The 23,249-nt window shown below is 38.9% G+C and overlaps 1 protein-coding gene across 2 annotated transcripts in view; it reads right to left on the minus strand.

Annotated features, from left to right (window-relative positions):
- Positions 1-23,249, minus strand: part of LOC134819132 (ras guanine nucleotide exchange factor Y-like) — a 55,801-nt gene that overhangs the window by 16,455 nt on the left and 16,097 nt on the right. The window contains exons 3-8 of one of the 2 annotated variants that reach the window (XM_063828906.1): positions 20,645-20,734; positions 19,352-19,539; positions 17,951-18,101; positions 13,051-13,213; positions 3,877-3,987; positions 2,013-2,084 (exon numbers count right to left, since the gene is read on the minus strand). In XM_063828906.1, coding sequence (XP_063684976.1) covers positions 2,013-2,084; positions 3,877-3,987; positions 13,051-13,213; positions 17,951-18,101; positions 19,352-19,539; positions 20,645-20,734 — 775 coding nt within the window. Of the gene's footprint in view, positions 1-2,012; positions 2,085-3,876; positions 3,988-5,242; positions 5,433-13,050; positions 13,214-17,950; positions 18,102-19,351; positions 19,540-20,644; positions 20,735-23,249 lie in introns of those variants that run through there. The other variant, XM_063828907.1, reaches the window with a different exon arrangement.

The following is a 23,249-nucleotide window of genomic DNA, read 5'->3' on the forward strand; positions in this document are numbered from 1 at the left end:
TAGTTGCACATAATATATGAGCATCAACAAAATATATTATTATAAGATAGGGAGTTGGATAACGAGTAGATTATTATTATAGCTCCTTTATAAATATTATAGTTAATAGTACAATTTACCTTTCACACACTGTATCACAAGACCATATTGTACAAATAGCGAGAATTTGCTAGATGTCCAACGTCAATTAACGCACATCAGGGGAGCGTGATAACTGTCCAACCAATCGTGGCCAAGAAATAGATCGACATACCTCAGTAATAATAAAAATATTCGAATAATATTCATAAGAATTCAAAATATTTGAAGTGCATGAATAATGAATATGGATGTAAGCACTTAGTACCTCAAAAAAATGTGCATCAATTTAGTATCCTAATACAATTGCACTGCTGAATTTAGAATGCAACCTCTCAAAATATCCAAAATACATTCTTCAAATCAGATATTTCAGTAGTTTTACTACCAATACGGCAGAATGTAGCCGCATTAACAGTTAACACCATGTAATGATGCAGCTAGTCTGAGTGGATATTATTTTGAGTAGCATAATGACGGAATATACCACTTTACCATTCATAATTCCTATTCTAAAATTTACATTTGATCCAAAAATAGAGTTCACGATTTTAAAGAAATTTCAGAGCCAGAATGCTACTAGTTATAATGCCGGGATGACATATTTTGCACTTAAAACTGTTCAAATAATACTATATCTTACTACATCCACATAATCCAACCTAATACACACCTAGAAAGTGGATGCCCGTCTGAGAGACTTTACTTTGAATATTATTCCAAAATCCGCATAATTACAATTTTGACAATCAATAAAGGGGACGTGTAAAATCCGGATTATGGGTACAATTTACGAACAGTAATTTTCGAAAGTTGTAATCCATATAGAGGGTCTTTGGAATGACCGCTTAGAGCCGTTTATCAATCAAATGTTGCTTTGGTAGAGGAAGTAGGTTATATTTGATCCTAAAATAGAGTTCTGTGCAGCATACGAAAGGACTTAAAGTTAATTACTCTGCTGGGTCAGTCTGCAACCTGCAGTATTGAAACTGTAGCTATTACTTATTAGATAAGAGATGCAGTATTGAGACTGTAGCTATTACTTATTAGATAAGAGTATCCCATGTTCCTCGACTGAGCTTATTCTGGCTGTGGTTTAATGGTGGATCGTGCATGGCAATCAATGAACACGGGAGTGCAATAATTCGTCAGAATTCAGAAACACCCTCGTCCTGACTTATCATATTAACATTCGACTATAAAATTAACACAGTAATATCAGTTTACAAAACTTGCTATGTAATGACCTAAATTATATTATCTGCAGAAAGCTAAAGTTCGCGCAGTTTTACTGATTTTTGCTGCAGAACTGGCACGCCATTTTCAACGGGTGGCTGACAAAAAGTCACCACCTGCTTACATCACAACCAGTCCACGTTTCAACAGCGTCCTCAATGTCACAATCCAGACCCTCTAAGATACCAGCTGACTGGGAAGTGGGAGCAGTTGAGAAAAAATATAATTATATTTTTGCACCGCAGAATAATTCGCTACAACTTAAGCTTTAAACTTCGCTACCACTCCCAATCTGTAGCTTTAAACGATTTGACTGACAAATTATGTCAGTCTATGTTGTTAAAGGACTGAGGAAGTCTCTATTTTGGTTATCTAATTAAGATATCATGCTAATATATGTGCAGTCCGAGCAAGTTAGCGTATTAGTCGTAAAATAGCCGCAAGTATTTACCATCATATATGGGTGTAAGGAGTAGGGACTAAGTAGTAAGTTACGAAGTTTTAAGTTAAGGTAATTAAAAGTATTTTGCGGTTTAAAGAGCAAGACAGGCGCGACTCATGAAGGGAAGTACGAAACCCCGCGAAATTGTAAATTTTCAGGACGGAGCAAAATTTAGTCCGGCGCATACCAAAACGTAGAGAAATTAAAGATGAGGAAAAGAGGTTAAAGGTTAGATCTAATCTTAATTTAATCTTACCCAGAAATCAAGACAGTCCTGCAGAACCAGCCCCGGACACAGCTTGTACCTCATCAGAGGCATGTTCGTAAACTGCAAGATTTAGAAATCTTTAGAAATATTTAGAAATCTTTAGAAATACTTACAAATCTTTAGAAATATTTAGAAATCTTTAGAAATATTTCAGTATAACATAATGAATGAATTAGAATAACTGAACTAAAATAGAAGATGTTTATGAAATTCCGAGAAATATGTTGATCGAACTTTAAGACCGTATCTGGTATTAAGCGAAGCTGTTGGATTTCTAACTTTCTAAATACCTCATCATTTCTAAGTAACTCCGCGGAATATTTCTACCATTAAACAAAGAGTACAAGTTGCGAGATAGTGGACCTCTCGATCCATCACATTCAGTCTATATCAAGTTCATTCAAAGCTGTTTTTAGATACTGCAAATGATTTGTTGGCTTTGAAAGCCGAAAGGTTTTTCGCAAGTCTAATGCACCGTGGTCTATCAGCTGATTCGTGTAAAAATAGTTATTTGTATGAGAAAGTGACCTATTTTCAGGATTACATCAGTCCTTCTGAAGAATATGAAGAATATGAAGAATATGAAGAATATGATACCATATAAGGACAAGTTCATAATTTATACTGAACACCACAATTACCGTTACTTCTTAATTCCACAGAGTATTTATATTTTATCATCATAAATAATATAATGATTTAAAAGTAACTATGCACTTACATTAAATAATCATTTAATAAAGTTTAATTGAAACTCGCAATTAGCAAGTACTCGCTACTTGTTCCTTTCGTGGCAAAGTTTCTAAGTCTTAAAGATTCCACAACATTTCTTAAGCTTGGATCTCCAGAATCAAGGACCTAGTATATTAATATTGCATGCGGAGGTGAGTATATCAAGATACACTCAGCTCCGCATGCAATGTAAGCGTTGTGTGTCAAACCCTCTCGTACGATAAGTTGCAACTTGTTTTTCATACCCAATTAGTAAATGTGTCATATTTCAGCTTGATCTAGCAAATTCCAGAGATACTAACGAAGTTACTTTATGATATTATATAAATTATCCCGAGTGCCGCGGCGGGAGAATGTTGTACAGTTTTCATGGTTAACAAGAAAAGTTAGAACGTAACAGTAACTGGGGCAACTAATTCATTAATTGCAATTTACATCCGGTGAAATTATAGTTAGTTACTGGTATTTGTGAGGATTCCAATTATTGTGAACAGTAACACGAGTAATATCACGTGTAATATCACATATTATCGCTCTTTTCAGCTGATTTTTCCTGTTTACATATTTTAGTCGGCTCCACAAACGGTTGCCAAGTTCTTCAGACCGTTTTTTCCGCTAACCAATTAAAGAAGACAACTTAGTGTTAATAAGATGTGGTTACTATGGTTACTTCCGCCCACATACTCACGAGATATAATGTGGACTAATCTAATGTGTTAATCAATATGGCCCGGTTAAATCGGTCTATGAAATGTATATATATATACATTTCATATATATATCAGGTGACGGTTTGACTAGAAATAGCGAGCTAGTGCTTTGAACAAATCCATTTTAACATAGGTACTTAGTAAGCGGTACCGCGAGATATTCTTGATTATACCATTTTAAAAGTGTATCTAATGTATTAATAATAATAGTTATTCCATTTTAAAAGTGTATCTAATGTATTAATAATACTTATGCCTTTTATAAATTTATAAAGTGGTCACAGTAAAAATGACATCATTACTCTACATGTTATTGTTATTAAAATTATCATGTTAAAAATAAAACTAACCTTTTCAATCTCAGCGATAAGATGATAGAGCTTTACTGTGGGTGCTAATGTGAAACTAACCTTTTCAATCTCAGCGATAAGATGATAAAGCTTTACTGTTGGTGCTAATGTGAACAAGATCTCCTTTCCGAAACCCTTTTTCGAGCACAGCACTGAGGCCGGCACTTTCACCTGAAAGAGGAAAACATTTTACTGAGGCCGGCACTTTCAACTGAAAGAGGAAAACATTTTACTGAGGCCGGCACTTTCACCTGAAAGAAGAAAACATTTTACTGAGGCCGGCACTTTCACCTGAAAGAAGAAAACATTTTACTGAGGCCGGCACTTACACCTGAAAGAGGAAAACATTTTACTGAGGCCGGCACTTTCACCTGAAAGAAGAAAACATTTTACTGAGGCCGGCACTTTCACCTGAAAGAAGAAAACATTTTACTGAGGCCGGCACTTTCACCTGAAAGAAGAAAACATTTTACTGAGGCCGGCACTTTCACCTGAAAGAGGAAAACATTTTACTGAGGCCGGCACTTTCACCTGAAAGAAGAAAACATTTTACTGAGGCCGGCACTTTCACCTGAAAGAAGAAATCATTTTACTGAGGCCGGCACTTTCACCTGAAAGAGGAAAACATTTTACTGAGGGGAACTTTCACCTGAAAGAGGAAAACATTTTACTGAGGCTGGCACTTTCACCTGAAAGAGGAAAACATTATACTGAGGCTGGCACTTTCAACTGAAAGAAGAAAACATTTTACTGAGGCCGGCACTTTCACCTGAAAGAAGAAAACATTTTACTGAGGCCGGCACTTTCACCTGAAAGAAGAAAACATTTTACTGAGGCCGGCACTTTCACCTGAAAGAGGAAAACATTTTACTGAGGCCGGCACTTTCACCTGAAAGAAGAAAACATTTTACTGAGGCCGGCACTTTCACCTGAAAGAAGAAAACATTTTACTGAGGCCGGCACTTTCACCTGAAAGAGGAAAACATTTTACTGAGGCCGGCACTTTCACCTGAAAGAGGAAAACATTTTACTGAGGCCGGCACTTTCACCTGAAAGAAGAAAACATTTTACTGAGGCCGGCACTTTCACCTGAAAGAAGAAAACATTTTACTGAGGCCGGCACTTTCACCTGAAAGAAGAAAACATTTTACTGAGGCCGGCACTTTCACCTGAAAGAAGAAATCATTTTACTGAGGGGAACTTTCACCTGAAAGAGGAAAACATTTTACTTTCCGTCTCGTTATGGTTTAGTAAATAATTATGGTTGTTATTTTGCTAGCAGTGATTTCAAACTGTGGTAGTTTTTTGGTTCATAGTAGCTACTTTCAAGTTTCATGTCAGACAGAGAAATTCGGATATTAGAAATCCCAAAAAGGGGGAAGCGAAATGATCATGTCAAATTTCAAAGAGTCAAGACACGACATACATTTATACACTTATACATTTTCATCTGGTCAACAAAAAGCGCTATTTGGCAGCGTGCCAACAAACTTCCGCACTAACAAAACAGAACACACTACTACTGCACAGGTAAAGTACTGCTAAACACTGACAGACTCTTCTCCACAGGACCCAGTAAACGTACACACTTGACACTTAACCTAACCACCCTAATTAACCCACTCACTTTACCTAGCCAGAAAGTCCTGTGGATCCCGGCTACCCAAAAGTCAGAACTTTTACCACCTTGTTTGATATCTCCGAGCACGTGGGTGGTTTTGCACGTGGGCGGTTTTTGCACACCACGTGACAGGGTTTATAGTGTCACGTGATGTTGATTATCTCATACCACGTGGTACTTGCCGCCAGAAGTCTTGTAAGACTTCACACCGTGCCAGACGTAACATCTGCCAGGTGACTGTATGAGTACTATTGTTTACATAACCAGGTTTAACCTGACATCTCGTCAAATCTTGATTACAACGAGTACCATAGTTACCATAGCAACGAGTCCTGTTACCACGTGACACGATACCACGTGATACAGCTCTAATTAGTCACGTGACAACCAATCTACCATCTGATTGGTAGGAATATGGAGATTGGCATCATCGCTTACATTACAGGTGATTGAGGGTAGTGGTTGGGGCGTGTTGAAAGGTGGTTTACAGGTAAATATCAGGGATGTGGTGGAGAAGCTAACTTGATATTACTATAACAGGGTGTAATAGAGGGAACTGAGAGAGACTGAGAGAGTGGTTATCAATAGAGCCGGGGATACAGATTACTTTGTAGGCTGCTGTAATGAGAGTGTTAACTATATCGCACGTGGGCGGTGATAACTACTGTTATCTATTGGCAGGGTAATGACTTGTCTAATCTTTAACAGACTGCTGCCGCGCGTGCTTCAAGTCTGTATTTTGGTTCTGTGTTTTAAAAATACGTGTTATTTTTAAATTTAAAGTGCACTGAAACAAGCCAACGCGATGATTTCAGTATGGAATTTACGCCCAATTGTTAATTTTGTTATCATCGTTTAAAGAAATTTACAGGAGTTATTCCAGTTTACAGATCCTATTAATTGATATATAATATAATATATTATATAAAGATATTAAAACCATTAATTTTTCCCACTGTCTGGCAGAAACCATCAGCGCATTGAAGATATTGCAAACTGTGATAAACACGCCCTGACTGCTAGTCTGCAAACTGTGATAAACACGCCCTGACTTGTCTGAAACTGGCGCTACCTCTCAAACAACCCTCTCTTAGTTTCATCAAATTACCACCAACATCACCAACATTTCACCTTCAGTACACGTGTAAGATAATCTTCACTGGAGATTCTACACGCCTCACACTCGGTTAAAACACTATATTATATATACCTCAAACATTTCACCACAAATACTCCACAAACACTTTAAACAGCACCACCGACCAAGCCCTACATAAAGTGGCAAATAGTAACTTCACCCCTGTAACCCTGGTACCTCGTATGTAGCCCTACATAAAGTGGCAAATAGTAACTTCACCCCTGTAACCCTGGTACCTCGTATGTAGCCCTACATAAAGTGGCAAATAGTAACTTCACCTCTGTAACCCTGGTACCTCGTATGTAGCCCTACATAAAGTGGAAAATAGTAACTTCACCCCTGTAACCCTGGTACCTCGTATGTAGCCCTACATAAAGTGGCAAATAGTAACTTCACCCCTGTAACCCTGGTACCTCGTATGTAGCCCTACATAAAGTGGCAAATAGTAACTTCACCTCTGTAACCCTGGTACCTCGTATGTAGCCCTACATAAAGTGGCAAATAGTAACTTCACCCCTGTAACCCTGGTACCTCGTATGTAGCCCTACATAAAGTGGCGAATAGTAACTTCACATCTGTAACCCTGGTACCTCGTATGTAGCCCTACATAAAGTGGCAAATAGTAACTTCACCTCTGTAACCCTGGTACCTCGTATGTAGCCCTACATAAAGTGGCAAATAGTAACTTCACCCCTGTAACCCTGGTACCTCGTATGTAGCCCTACATAAAGTGGCAAATAGTAACTTCACCTCTGTAACCCTGGTACCTCGTATGTTTTTGCAACTTCCGTCCTTAATCATGTCTCACACATTACTACACTGTATCTCTAGTACCAGCTGCATTACAAGATACTATCACATCACAGAGTACTTCATCACAAGATTTTGAGCGCTTCTCTGCCAGTCTATGGGTTCCAAACATTCACACAATATGTACGTCAGTTCCTGCACAATGTTACAGAAGAGCTATATTGGTTATTTGAATGATTCGGCCCCTCTAATAACTATATTATATTGGAGCTGTCCAACATACTCCAAACTATTTAAGGTATTTAACTGAACCTCTCGTTCCCTCTATCTACCCCACATTACTTTAGAATCTAATTCCATCCTGAATGTAATGCTCAGTAAAACCAAATTAAGGAATATCAATTAGAGAGCTTACCATGGTTACCAATATCAATTAGAGAGGTTACCATGGTTACCAATATCAATTAGAGAGATTACCATGGGCACAAGGCACGTGATGGTATCTGGCAGATGTCACAACTACTCACTACTACTACTACAGGTCAAAGTAAGTGCTATCCCATGTCATTACTGACAGGTAGTTTGATTAGCTAGAAGTGGGGAGGCAGGTATTATTCCACTGGGACTATTATATAATGCATTTTGCATATTATTATGACAAAGATTTATCCTATATACCGTACACTAGTATTTTTTTTTCTAATGTCACTAGTAGTGAGGCAGGATAACAGCTCACTCAGCAGCTAATGTCACTAGTAGTGAGACAGGATAACAGCTCACTCAGCAGCTAATGTCACTAGTAGTGAGGCAGGATAACAGCTCACTCAGCAGCTAATGTCACTAGTAGTGAGGCAGGATAACAGCTCACTCAGCAGCTAATGTCACTAGTAGTGAGACAGGATAACAGCTCACTCAGCAGCTAATGTCACTAGTAGTGAGGCAGGATAACAGCTCACTCAGCAGCTAATGTCACTAGTAGTGAGGCAGGATAACAGCTCACTCAGCAGCTAATGTCACTAGTAGTGAGACAGGATAACAGCTCACTCAGCAGCTAATGTCACTAGTAGTGAGGCAGGATAACAGCTCACTCAGCAGCTAATGTCACTAGTAGTGAGGCAGGATAACAGCTCACTCAGCAGCTAATGTCACTAGTAGTGAGGCAGGATAACAGCTCACTCAGCAACTAATGTCACTAGTAGTGAGACAGGATAAAAGCTCACTAAGCAGCTAATGTCACTAGTAGTGAGGCAGGATAACAGCTCACTCAGCAGCTAATGTCACTAGTAGTGAGGCAGGATAACAGCTCACTCAGCAGCTAATGTCACTAGTAGTGAGGCAGGATAACAGCTCACTAAGCAGCTAATGTCACTAGTAGTGAGACAGGATAACAGCTCACTCAGCAGCTAATGTCACTAGTAGTGAGGCAGGATAACTGCAGACTGTGTGTTGTCCGATTAACAAATACTTTAAAATTTGCCCAATTGATAGTTGTAACACTGCACTTGTAGTCTGTGCAAAGTCAGAACTCACTGGGAAACCGCAAAGTTCACGTCAGCCACACGGGTGTCAATTCCTGCTAAATTCTTCGGATTCTTCAGAATGTTCCCCCTGTGTTTGGTCAGTTGGCTTTGACACAAAAATAATCTCAGCTTACAATAAAAGTTAGAGTTTTAGTAGGTTGAATCTGAGATTGGAAGTGTTAATTTGTCAAATTCACACAATTGTCAGAAACGGAAGTTTAAATTTGTTGTGTTGACGCCGTAAAACTGTGAAGCTACCATACTGTAGTATCCAATATTTTAACCTTCATTAGTCGGCAAGGTTTTCTAGGGCACAGACTCTGACGACATAATATCAGAAACCAAGCGGTTATAAACCTTCAAATTATATCAATAGTCCTGCACCGTTCTAACCAATAACCACTGTGTTTTAACCGTTCTAACCACTGAGCACTGTGTACCGCCAGCCAGTCGGCCGCTTCACCAGTGACAACACCTAAATTGGTAGTGTCAGTGACAAGCTTAATTTCATATAGTGGTGGCGATGATGACGTCAGATCAGCGTGTGTGTGCTGCAGTTTGATAATGAAATCCTGAGCTTCTGGCAGCTTTTGTTATTTAAACAGAGCTGCAGTGATGAGCTCTAGATTACTCGACCGTATTAGTGCTCTACTTGGCAGTGGTCCAAGTGAATTGTTTGGACAATGGAGCCATGAACATTAACGAGGTATTAATAGGCTGAGAAGGAAGATTAACCCGCTACCACATGTAATCACATACACGCATAATCACATACCACGCATAATCACTCATATAATTAAGCATAATTAATAACAAATTCCTTTCTTTCCCCTGCATGCTGGCTGCTCAGCACAAAGCACTACAACCCTTGTCAGCATTTAACTCGAGCCTTCATTCTAACTCAATGTCTAACTTGGCTGTCAAAGAGAAACCTTAGTTGGGTAGTTTCAGACCCTGCAGTAGAATGCTGCAGCCTTAGTTGGCAAAGCTAGCTTTGACAGATCAAGTAGTTATAGGCAATCCCTGCTGATACCAGGGTTACCAGGGTTACCAGGGTTACCAGGATCCCTGCTGATACCAGGGTTTCATTAGATTTATGAAATGTAGGTCTCTGCTAGCTGCTTCTGCACATGTGGGCGCATTATAGCAGAACATTATAGCATGAAATGTAGGTCTCTGCTAGCTGCTTCTGCACATGTGGGCGCATTATAGCAGAACGGTGGGTTCCAAGTCAGGAGCTCGGCAGACTGATGAATATCTCCCTAGTATTCAGTACCGAGCTTCTTTCTACGGTAAAAGTAGTGGCCTGGTCGCTTATGTGCAATTCTTTAGAAATCTGCGCTACTGTCAAACGTCAAAGTAACATACATGTAGTTTTCAAAGTAAAAACTCTGTACGCGAGTGTGGTGGACAATAACTTTTCTAATGTAGGCCGCGGCAGATACCCTACAGTACCCATCACGTACCCACTTAAAGAACCACGTTTTTTCTCAAGCAGGCTGAGACATTCACCCTCCACTCTCATGTAAGCAGCTACAGGTCCCCACTACAGGTCCCACTACAGGTCCCTTTACAGGTCCCACTACAGGTCCATTTATAACAGACATACCCCTGCACAAGAGAGACCACTCTCCCACCACCCAGGTAACTCTCCAACTTTAGCATGCATCAGTTGATGAGACACCGGGAGTGAGAAGCTACTGTATACATTGTAATATTATTGTGGCGCAGCCAGCAGGGAGAGAAAATCTGTTTACATTCACTGAATTCCTCGACATGCATCAAATGTGCATATCTCACCGGATATGTTATGTTATTAGGAGTATGTGTGTACATTGTATGGAGACCAGGTGGTGATGTACAATGTACGTCGTACATATTGTGTCGTACATATTATGTCGTACATATTGTCTCGTATATATTATGTAGTGTGTACATATTGTATTTGTATATTCTGTATGTGAACTGTGCATTCTTATGTTGATACTGAATGGATTATACATTTTATTTGTACGGATTCTAATTTCATTATATTTCTATATTTCATCAAATTTAATCAGAATCTTAAAGGAATGTGGATCATATCAGCCGAGTGTACGATACAAAATTTTTCATGAGTTAAATCGTTAAAACTGCGGTGTGGCTATCTCAAATTTTTGATATTTTTAGCTCGAAATTTAAAGGATGACCCATATCAACCATTTTCACATATTATTGTACATTATTACAGACGAGATAAAGGATGACAGACAATTCAGTACTGCCAGTAATCAGATAATAATGGGACATGGTTCAGTGACATCTGACCTTGACAGACGGCAGAATAAGAATTTGGTACAGTCTCTAGAAACTTGGAGCTTCAGTCTAAAACAACACAATAAATACATTAGATTGAACCTTGTGCTGCAAGATAGGTTGTACAACTTACACTCCACTTCAGGATACCATGTTTTTAATTCCCGATACTCTGGCACTGTCATCCCCATGTGTTTCACATTAGAACAGGTTTCCCAACCCACCCTCATTCTAAATTAGTCCCTGATATTGTCAGTAACTCTCACGTTACTTTCCCACATGTGGTCACATGGTGTCACATGTGACATGGTGTCACATTCCCCACTCTCACGACCTCACGCTCACTTCTTTACCCTACACTTAAAGTGCTGTTGACGTAGTTTTCTTATCAGGCCGTGCAACAAGTTTTCTTATCAGTTGATGGCGTTTTTAAGAGAGTGCTTGTTGTAATACGATACAGTGGGAAGTGTGTGTCTTATTTTAGTTCAGCTGAAGGAAATGAAACGCCCAATACGGGAGGAGAGAGAGCTTCTTTTAAGAGAAACCCATACTCCTTAGGTTACTAGGTTACATACTCCTGGTTACTAGGTTACATGCTCCTGGTTACTAGGTTAGGTCGGTGATAGGAGGAGATAGTGACCATCAAGGAAATATTTCAATCTTTGTATCGCTTATCAAGCTCGTGATCAAGAGGAAACATGATAAGGTAAACTCATTAGAATCCTCAGCAGAATAGTTTCTCATTGGACTTACTGAAAATACAGCGGTATTTTAAATAGTTCTGTTAAACCTACTAAGCTTTGTAAGCTATAAAATTCCGTGTCAGATACTGCCAACTATGCAGGGATAATAAAGTTTTATAGCTGTCAACAAATAGTGCATAACTTTATAATATCCTCCTCTCTTCACCTCTTATTTACCCTGGTTTAAAACTAAATCTAACCAAAACATAACACTATTCTCAACCATATGTCCATATCAGATACCGGCTAACTCATTCCCAGAACCTCACCTGTATTTAAAACAACATAGCGTGGGGTTTAACGTCGAGAGAGGTTTAAATTTAAAAGTTAGCTTCAACAAAGCACTATCCCAGACATCATATTATAAAATACTCAGGTTGACAGTTAATGATATAGTTCTAATGTACCGTCACAATAGTGACTTTAATAATGATATAACAATATCTAGGAGCGAGATGTTGTGTCTTTGAATGGACGATGTAGCCGTCCGCGTCGCCAGATCTTCCCAGATACACTCGCAATATCTTTTAAAGTTATCTCTGAGACACGTATTCCTTCAAATGTGGCAAGTTGATTCAATTATATCGGCTTTCAGAGTGTGTTTAGATTGGTTCACAATAGGATATCAGAGGATAATAAGTGTTATCAGCAACTGCCAAATTGATAAATCGATTTTTGACAGAGGTGGTTTGGGGAAAAACAATAAAACTTGATGTTTTTAAAAACCTTTCTGACGACTGATGTCGCAATAGGTCATTAAAAGCTTTAAACGTGCGTGAAGCTTTGATCATATTTCCTTTGTGGTAAATGTCGATTTCTAGAGAATTGAAGATCTATTGTGCGCCAACTTGTTGTTGTGGAAGTAGACGCCCAGTTCCAACTGAGTTTCAATATCAGGACATTACTGGACAATCACAGTAGAACTATCAACTGAAGTTTGATCTGGACGGTTTTTTCTACAGAACCACAAATACTATTAATAGACAAGCTCTGAAGAACTTTCAGAGCTCAACTTCATGAATAGTAAACGATCAACATTTACCTTAACACTTACCACTACAAACAGTTACAAATTCGGACCACGTACCACCTATCAACAGTGTTAATTTAACACTGATTAACACTAATTTAACACCCATAAAACTGGAAACATTCTCGCAACCATACCTTGACTGTGACCTCCTTGAAGAGCCCAATGTCGCTGAGTCTCCTCCCGGTACGGTTCCTCATCATGTGAACCTGCTCCGTCTCCTCAAACCGCAGCTCCTCCGCTGTACCAGACAGATGCAGTTCGTCTGTAGTGCCGGTCACGTAGGATGCCCCGCTCTTCCTGCCAGATAAACGGTTAGTCAATATTTAAACATCTAGATCTAATGCTCGCCTGCAAGATTGACTTTTTGATGGTCTGTATCATCTGTTAAAGTTCATGTTGTTCGTGCAAAAGTTCAATGCTCCAGCTCAATCTTCGCTTCTGTCGAGATTAACTTGTAATCTGTTAGTCAATTCTGCCATTAATGGAGAACCGACAGCTTCGTGGACACCACACTGCACATATTGAATATTCCAAATACCCTTGTCTCGACTCACTCAACGTGACATCTCCTTATTTGGGCATCACGTGACTCTACATCTCCTTATTTGGGCATCACGTGACTTGACTCACTACACTCAACGTGACTGATTACATGCAATAATTTATTAAACTGACTCTATTTAAATACTCGAAACTCTTATTTACTTCACAATATTAATATCTTCTTATCTATAAAAGATGGCAGTCAAACAAAACCTGTTGTTTTTATAAAGATGTTTTTATGTTTTTTATTGAACTGTTGAAAAGCCGCCGGATTTAGTTATGAACAGGTTTATAGCTATCTAAAAAGTATTATTGAATTTACCGAACCCATGTTCGATTTGAGAGTGCTCATTATCTGGGAAATTCTAATTTCTTGGGGTCCAGGATTAAACAGACTAGTAATTGGGTATGTATTCAAAATATTGGATACGATATTTGATATCACGAACTAGTATACATATATTATATATTATATAATATGTCTGTTCACTCGAATAACCACGTACCACCACATAAATTGTTGTGCAATTGTTGGAACATCATAATAGAATTATCAAATATCTCGCAATATATTATCGTATTCAGTTCGTAGGATTGATTGGCAGGACAACTGTTTAGTCTTTACATAATATTATGAGTGTTATACTAGTATTATTATGAGTGTTAGTATCCACTTTACAGTTTACATACCCATACCAGTTACAAAACTGTTTGAATTTTTGATTAGTACACGTTTAAGAAGCCCTCTCTCAAACACTCTATACTTGTCCTTTAAAACACCGTGAATGATCTCTTTTCGATCAAATAATTTCGGAGTCCAGTTCCGAAGAACCTTTTAAAGCTTTCTCCACAGTAACAGTAATAGTATCAGTGTTGTATTCAGTATCAGTGGTGTATAATAGTGTACACCTTTATTCTGGAGAATTGGGAGGGCGAGTACGGGGTCTAGAAGTGGGATTGGTGACGACAGAGGACTGTTTTTCAGACAATGCGGACGGCTGGAGCTGAACCAATTTTAGGCTGCTCCTCTCCCAGCAAGTATTTAAAAAGGTTCTCTGTCTGCACAGCTGTGGTATTATTGTGTCCCACAACTAATGATTACTTAGACTCATTCATGGTCAGAACTTCAATACGATACGTTAATTGACAATGAAAATAGAGCATTCTAGAACAATCTCCCTCCCAGCGCTCTAATTATAAGACCAATTAATTAACTAATTAGCAGCTCTAATCATGCCGATTATACCATAGTATCGTGATTAATCATCAATCTTGAGTCTCTTGGCCATAGCTCGTCTCAACGACATAACTGTTGATTGCAAGTTCAGATTTCAAGCTGAATGTATTCTTAAGACTTCTCTGATCATGCATTAAAAATATTTTTCAGATCATGGGTTTAAAAATTGAGGATAAATTATTTATAGAAAATAGATATCCTACATTGACACGCCTTCTCGCGTAACGTGCTTAATGGTTATTATGTGCGATATGCTCAGTGCACTTAAAACCACTGCTTTATAAAATTTGCATATTATCCAGATGATATTATCATAAGGTCATTCATGATGATAATTGTTGAAAATCATTGCGAACTTGCGAAGCAGCTGATTTTATGGATTGCGTTTGAATTTTAACGCTTGAAATGCTATTAAGTATTGCTTAACAGATTACAGATATTACGGATCGTATTGAGATTCCTAAAATTACAACTAAATGCGGATTCAGCCGACTCCAGAGAAGCCAACTACTCTATTTTTAGTTTGGGGATTCTTTGGAAGAAGTTTCCCTAAAAATGTATAGAGATCTCGGATGAAATATGCAGTACATCGCTCTTAGAAATGTAGTTTATGAACGTACATACGGGATACAACTAGTCAAACATTTCTGAGAGTAGATTGACTTTTAAGAAGACTTCAATTCTTCATTCTACTTCAACGGATTCTATGCTGATCACTGGTAATTCCATTGGCAATGTCGCTTCCTTATCGGAATTAATAATTGCTTGATAAAATGTTTTGCGTGACAAGCTGGGTGCAGAGTAATTCCCATTTGAAGGATTTGAAAAACCTTTTTAAATTATTACATGAAGCATTTGGGACTGCACTACGTCTAAGATCTTGCTACATGTTGCACGTGCAAGATGGGGAGGTATGTTGCACGTGCGCTCGCACAACATACCACCCCAGCACGTGCAGCCGGAGAACAATACACATCCTGCTCCGACCCCCGGAAACTGTCCTAACAAAACCTCATATACCCACTTATATTATTATAGTTGTGTGGTACAATGTACCAATACAGTGTACAGGTACTGTTGACTGTGTTATAATGCACACTGATAATAATACAATGTAATGTAGAGATCTGGAGGTGTGATTGGTACATTGCCATGGCTTCCAAACTACACCGTTACTTCCAACAAGTTATCCTTTTGTAGGATAGTTACAAGATATCATCTCAATTTTAACAATTTCAACATAAGTTTCAACTTTTATTTACAAGATATTGTATAAGCTTAGTTACATGCTATCATCTCAATTTTCAGCAATTATTTTAGATCTTGAGGTCTGAAATGGAAGGAACCCTTAAGGGGGAAGTGTTATAATATGAAGTATTTGTTAACTGTTGGTAAATGAGATATAATTTTAGCATCTTAAAAAAGTTGCTTTATATTTCACTTCGAACAATTCTGTTTTCTTGTGACTTGGATTACTAATAGAAAAGTATTAGGTTATTAAGGCATGCAACCTTATAGCAAGTAGATATATTCGGCCTTCAGTAGCTTAATCAAGAATTTATTGACTAATATCTCCAAGGTCAAAATTATGCAGCAATATTTATTACAATTTTTAATCGCAGCAGCGTCGAAGATTGCAATTATAGGTTCAGTAATGACGTAACCTTTCATTAAAACATTATTTTAGGTAGAGTATTGGAAACGGTTACTATATTTTAGGTAGAGTATTGGAAACGGTTACTATATTTTAGGTAGAGTATTGGAAACGGTTGCTGTGGAAACGGTTGCTGACGGAGGTAGACAGTTTGCTGACGTCATCAATTGTGTCGTTATGAAAGGAGTCTAAAATGGAAAAATCTTTTTTGACATAAAACGATCTTGCTAGTACGAGAACTAGTATGAGAACTGAATAACTCTGGTACCATAATCAAGATTTTAATGAAATGTTAAAGGCACATAGGTTATATTTGTGTTCTATTTATGGTGGGAATTGTGTTCTCGTGTACCTGAGTCATCTAGATTCTAGATATCTACATAAATACAAATTGGATTACAATTTAAATCTTTTCAATAAATATCTTGAAATGGTGGAAAAGAAGTTGAATAGATGAGATTGTAACTTAATTCAAGCTAGTCCTCCATATCCAATCTAGGTTATCGGGTATTAAAATCCAATATTAAAATCCAATGTTGAGAACCTGATCTCGAAAATGGAGGTCCACTTAAGCCCATTTAATGAAGCTATAGTATCACACCAAATTAGGAATTTTCCCACAAAACTAGGCAGAAAATCGTTAATTAGGTAGGTCATCAAATATTGCAATTCATTATGAAATCGATTGTGGCTATTTGATATTGATGACATTAAAAAATATTGCTTTAAAACTCAAGGAGTTTGTGACCATATATGGACATTTTTGTAGCTTCATGAACTTTGGAACCTTGAACGAGGAGCCATTAAAACAGGGGAAATATTGTAAGTTTCGTCATAAAGTTGGTCCTGGGAAGAACTCGAGTAACTCAAGAAATGTGGTAACCATTGCAACACCATGGTAACCATTGCATTGCAACACCATGGTAACCATTGCAACATCATGACGAAAAGGAAGTGGTTAAATGTTGGGAAATGATGCAACTCAGTTAAAATTACAGTTTTCCACAGGTTGGTTTGTGACGCGTTGTGTAATCGATCAGGACTCTCAGCCAGACCATCTCCAAAATTTGGAGAGGCTTTATAACTCATCTCATGTCTGGGATTGCAGTTAACTCGTTACATTTATTTGCGAACCAATCCCCCTTCCTAAAATACTCTGTTTATTCTACGACATTATCAGAGCGAGATTGTATCTGATGTTACTAAGCTTAAGTGAGAGGAGTTGCTTAAATTTACAGTATCTGTTTGTTTGTGCAGAACTACAGGATTGTAACAAACAAAACATTGTTGGTTTTAACAACACAAACATTGCAAATTAATAGCGTTGATAGTTAGATCATAATCATCACGACGCATCCTGCAGCAGAAATAACAATGTCTGACAAGCTGTTTTGTTATTTCTGGAGGAAACTGTTTTGAGGAAAACATATCCTTATCTTTGCGATATGTTTGACATTAAACACCTTCACATGCCGAGAGACAATATTCACACAGCCAATAGTACCGTAGGTGGTGGAAATAAGCAGATAGTAGTACACTTAAGAGACTAACTAACGGTTAAACAACATCAGAAACTCCCGAGAAAGTGTTTTAATATTACCTGCGCTGCTGGGACCAGCAGATAGATCTGAAGTCCTGTTTGTGTCCGATGAAGAGAGAGTCGGAGGAGGATGTCAGACTCTCAGGGTAGTGGAGAGAGTTGGTGGTGCAGTAGGAGAGAGGGGTGCAAGGGGTGTTGTGATCTGGAACACCTGGGGAGACAAGGAGTTAAGTGGAGAGAGTTGGTGGTGCAGTAGGAGAGAGGGGTGCAAGGGGTGTTGTGATCTGGAACACCTGGGGAGACAAGGAGTTAAGTGGAGAGAGTTGGTGGTGCAGTAGGAGAGAGGGGTGCAAGGGGTGTTGTGATCTGGAACACCTGGGGAGACAAGGAGTTAAGTGGAGAGTTGGTGGTGCAGTAGGAGAGAGGGGTGCAAGGGGTGTTGTGATCTGGAACACCTGGGGAGACAAGGAGTTAAGTGGAGAGAGTTGGTGGTGCAGTAGGAGAGAGGGGTGCAAGGGGTGTTGTGATCTGGAACACCTGGGGAGACAAGGAGTTAAGTGGAGAGAGTTGGTGGTGCAGTAGGAGAGAGGGGTGCAAGGGGTGTTGTGATCTGGAACACCTGGGGAGACAAGGAGTTAAGTGGAGAGAGTTGGTGGTGCAGTAGGAGAGAGGGGTGCAAGGGGTGTTGTGATCTGGAACACCTGGGGAGACAAGGAGTTAAGTGGAGAGAGTTGGTGGTGCAGTAGGAGAGAGGGGTGCAAGGGGTGTTGTGATCTGGAACACCTGGGGAGACAAGGAGTTAAGTGGAGAGAGTTGGTGGTGCAGTAGGAGAGAGGGGTGCAAGGGGTGTTGTGATCTGGAACACCTGGGGAGACAAGGAGTTAAGTGGAGAGAGTTGGTGGTGCAGTAGGAGAGAGGGGTGCAAGGGGTGTTGTGATCTGGAACACCTGGGGAGACAAGGAGTTAAGTGGAGAGAGTTGGTGGTGCAGTAGGAGAGAGGGGTGCAAGGGGTGTTGTGATCTGGAACACCTGGGGAGACAAGGAGTTAAGTGGAGAGAGTTGGTGGTGCAGTAGGAGAGAGGGGTGCAAGGCAGGGACAAAAGGATTTCGCGGCATGTACGAAATCACGAAATTTTCCATTCTCCGCGACAAATTTTATGTATAGTTTAATGTATAGCCTGTTAAATTTCGCGGTACCGCGATTTTTGGCCAAAATAATCGCGAAATCCTTTTGTCCCTGGTGCAAGGGGTGTTGTGATCTGGAACACCTGGGGAGACAAGGAGTTAAGTGGGGGTGTAGGGTGAGATATCATGGACATCAGAGGAAACTTTAGCATTAACTCCATCCAAACAGGTATCATTATACGTATTTTTCTAATATTTGCGAGTATCAAACTCAATTGTGAAACATCTAAAAACTGTGAAACCCACCTTTGGAAACGACAGCGGTAACAGTCTTACCTTTGGAAACGACAGCGGTGACAGTCTTACTCTCACTCATCAGGTCCCCAATGGTATCCAGCCCATCTAGACTGTGGAACTGCCTGTTAGGTGCCTTCTTCTCGTTACCGTTCATGTTGTGAACACTGAAACTTCCTGTTCCCCGTCCTGATGTTTTACCCGTGATACTGTTCAGCCTGATCGTTCTCCTGAAACAAAGATACTTAGATACTTCTAGATACTTAGATACTTCTAGATACTTAGATACTTAGATACTTAGATACTTAGATATTTAGATACTTCTAGATACTTAGATACTTAGATACACTCAGATACTTAGATACTTAGATACTTGAGAGTTGTACACTGTAGTGAACGTTTAATTCTGACGTATTGAACGTCCGTTCCATTCATTTTGTAGTGAACGTTGAAAGATTTTGTTAGAATTTCGAGTTAAACGTTATATTTTTAAGCACATATTGTATAAAAACATACGAATAATTACAAAATAATACGATTTCGTGCCGACTTACTGTAGAACTTGTTGATATAATTTATGAATTATCATTTCAACTGGCATGGTAATTCAAAAATTGCAAACGGCAGTTTAACTGGCATAGTAACACAATTTAAGCACAAATCAATTAATTTTAATCAAAATTCCCGACGCTGTGCAGTTCATTGGCGGGAATTGGACAATTCTGGTGGATACGGGTCAAGATCTTCCCACCCTGAAACACAAGCAGAAGAAGAAGGGCAGTTAGACGACGTACAGTAATAATGAACAAATAATAAACAATTCCCCACCCTAGCCCAGAACAATCCCCCACCCTAGCCCAGAACAATCCCCCACTCTAGCCCAGAACATTCCATTACTCAAGCCCAGAATATCATCACAGAAGCCCTTGCTCAGACAAGCAGACCCCCATCTCCTAAACTGAGTGTGGACTTCACTAGACAGTAGATTAAAGCAACGTGGACTTCTTATCCTGGACCCGTGAACTAAACCAACTGGGTGAGGACTGAGGACTTCACAGGACTAGATCAAGGAAACCCGTGAGAGGGGGTAGAGAGAGGGTCTACTGTGTGAATTAAGGCCGGTCCTAATAATATATCCACATGAGGGAAGTGAATATGCCGAGGTAAAGATGAAGACCGTTGATGAAATATTATATATTCATTCTACAAAGGTGTGAATTCTGGCACTCAATAAATGCAGAATCCCTGTGAAAGTAAGAGAGAGATAGTGCTACAGTATTACATTAACGTTCATTAAATATTACATTAAAATATATAACATTAATGATTATTTACCGGAAAGCATTTCGGAGTTTGTGAGAGGAAAGGTCGAGTAGATTATTCTCCGATCGAGCGATGAAAGGGTACTTCTTCTTCCATGTAGACCTTGGAGACATGAGTGTTAATAATGGGGGGGGGGGGGGGGGGGGGGGGGGGGGGCAATGGTATAAAATGGCATAAAACGGCATAAAATGGAGACTTTTTCTATGGAGAAAATTGAAAAACCCTTGAGTAATTCTCCATTTGTGCCATTTTATGCCATGAATTTTGATTATCGAATTCCTTGGAGACATGACTCGTGTTAATAATTGATAAAACAAAATAAAAATTATAAGTCATTTATCATTACACTAATGATCCTGGCTTAACATAAGTAAATTATCTAACGATTATGACGATGTTATGCGATTATCAAATTTAAAGCGTATTACGCCAGACGTCTTGGTGTTGGTTCATGATGATATAGACAAAACAGTCGCTTTATTCCTGAACTTGGGCTACCAACGTTTGGCACCATTACGAAAGAGCGAAAAAAAACTGACACAGTTTTCGTAATCCTATTATATCGATTCTCAGGTGACAGGTAACTATTTTTGTTGTTACAACATGACTCAAGCCTTGCTACAGACAGTTTCTGCCTGTGCCAAGAAGAAGTTGTAGTTGTAAAATATGGACCGTGAGACAATACGTTTAATACCCCTGTAATTAACCCTCATCTATACTGCTATACATCTATATTCTATACTGTTGTTATCAAGTTTAACATTATTGTTTAAACACTGTGTACAGGACGTGAGAACGGTTTTTTAGAATGTGTTCATTCGTAGGAAAGATGTTAGAATATTATCGGGGCTTGATGTTTAATACGTTTGATAGGTCGATCTAGGCTAAGAATAACGAATTGGTTGTCAAGGATTACCTCAAAGTTTTATGGAACTAGAACCCTGGAAGTGCTTATTTAATTAAAAAATTATATATAATATACAACTATACAATATACATAGTTCTCTGATGAAACAGTATGCACAAACGACGAGAGGACACACGCAAGTGCCAACAACCTCGAGGAAATAAATTGAGATCAAAATTGTCAACTCAGAACTTCATCAAAATGTCAAAATTTCCTGTCACTTATTTAAAGCAACCACAGTAATTGAACTAGAAGAAATGGGGGAGAGTTATTAATACTTTAATATTACCGGTTGACATATCCCCCATCAAGTTTCTTGGTTCAGGAATTGTCTATTAGTTATAATGTAAGTAAGGAACACTGTATATATAACGGAGATGGTGACGTGTCTACTATTTTGTTTTTTGTTGTGTTTTTTAATAGATTTAATTGTTTAAATTATGACGGACCAGCTGTCGTTGTGCCGTCACGAAAATTATGACGTTTTTTACCGAATACTTTGACGGCAATAAATGGCAAGAGTGAAACAAATATATTGTACATGTACTAAATATGGCAATTGCATGGTATCAACGGCAAAAATAGCATAATATATAATATATGCCATTTTTACCGTTGATGAAATTGCCATTTTCACTATCTAAATTTTCTTGCAAAATTCTGGATTTTACATATTTTATAGGATACAAAACATGCATTTTGGATAACCAAAAATTGAGTTTAGTTCGGATCAGGTTAAGCAATTATTTTCTGGTTCTATCGTTCCCCACTTTAGCCACTCCCTCAGTGGCTAAACTCCAACATCTCACGGATAAACGACAAAAATTGGCAATTCTATTCTAAATTAGATTCAGTGCGTGGTTGAAACAGATGTTCAGATTTTCTAAATTGGAATTATGTTGGAGCGACATGCATCTGGACTATTGTCCCCTCATCCCTTCTTAATTCGTGCTGTTTGAAACTTGGGGAATGAAATTATAATAATGATGATATCATCAAGGTATGAGGGCGGGGCGAGAAAGATTGGATCTCAAAATAACCACAGTCCCGTACTGAAACGTCATGTCATCACATCATGTCAAAATAATTAGTGTGCACCCTAGAGAGATTGCATGATCATAAGATTACATATTTCGAATGATGCTGTCCGCCCTGTCTACCCTGCAGATAACATAAGTCCAACAGAAAGACCGTACAAATTTAAAATTGTGGTTAGAAAAATTATCAGTCTCCTCCAAAAACTGAGATAAGGAAATTTGTGTTTGCTGAAAATAGACTTGAATAGAAAAGCACATTAAAACTGTGACTGAGTAAAATAGCTACACAGTACGACGGGGGTATAAGCGTATTAAAACTGCAGTGTTTGTAAGTTTCTAGAGCAGGTAAGGTGTCCCAGTTCGCATCCCCCAATCAATGCAGAGCATTGTGACACCACGTGACACCAACCAGCCAATCACAGGGCTGGTATCCCGGATCTTTGCTTTACAAGGCATAATCAACCCGAGGTCGCACACATAATATAAAGAAAGCTGCACAGCTGATCACGTGATGTTAGAAAAAAGAGAAGATTCGCGGACTTGTTCTACATTTTACTACAGCTCATCCCAGGGTGGAGGGGGCGGAGGGGGCAGAGGGTGGGGCAGGACCGAAGTGAGATTTGTTGAAATCTATTTCCGGGATTGCTGTGGGGGATGATGAATCCAAGTTGTC

Source organism: Bolinopsis microptera, chromosome 8 (assembly GCF_026151205.1).
Source record: "Bolinopsis microptera isolate Bmic1 chromosome 8, MBARI_Bmic_1.0, whole genome shotgun sequence".
Lineage (NCBI taxonomy): Eukaryota > Metazoa > Ctenophora > Tentaculata > Lobata > Bolinopsidae > Bolinopsis > Bolinopsis microptera.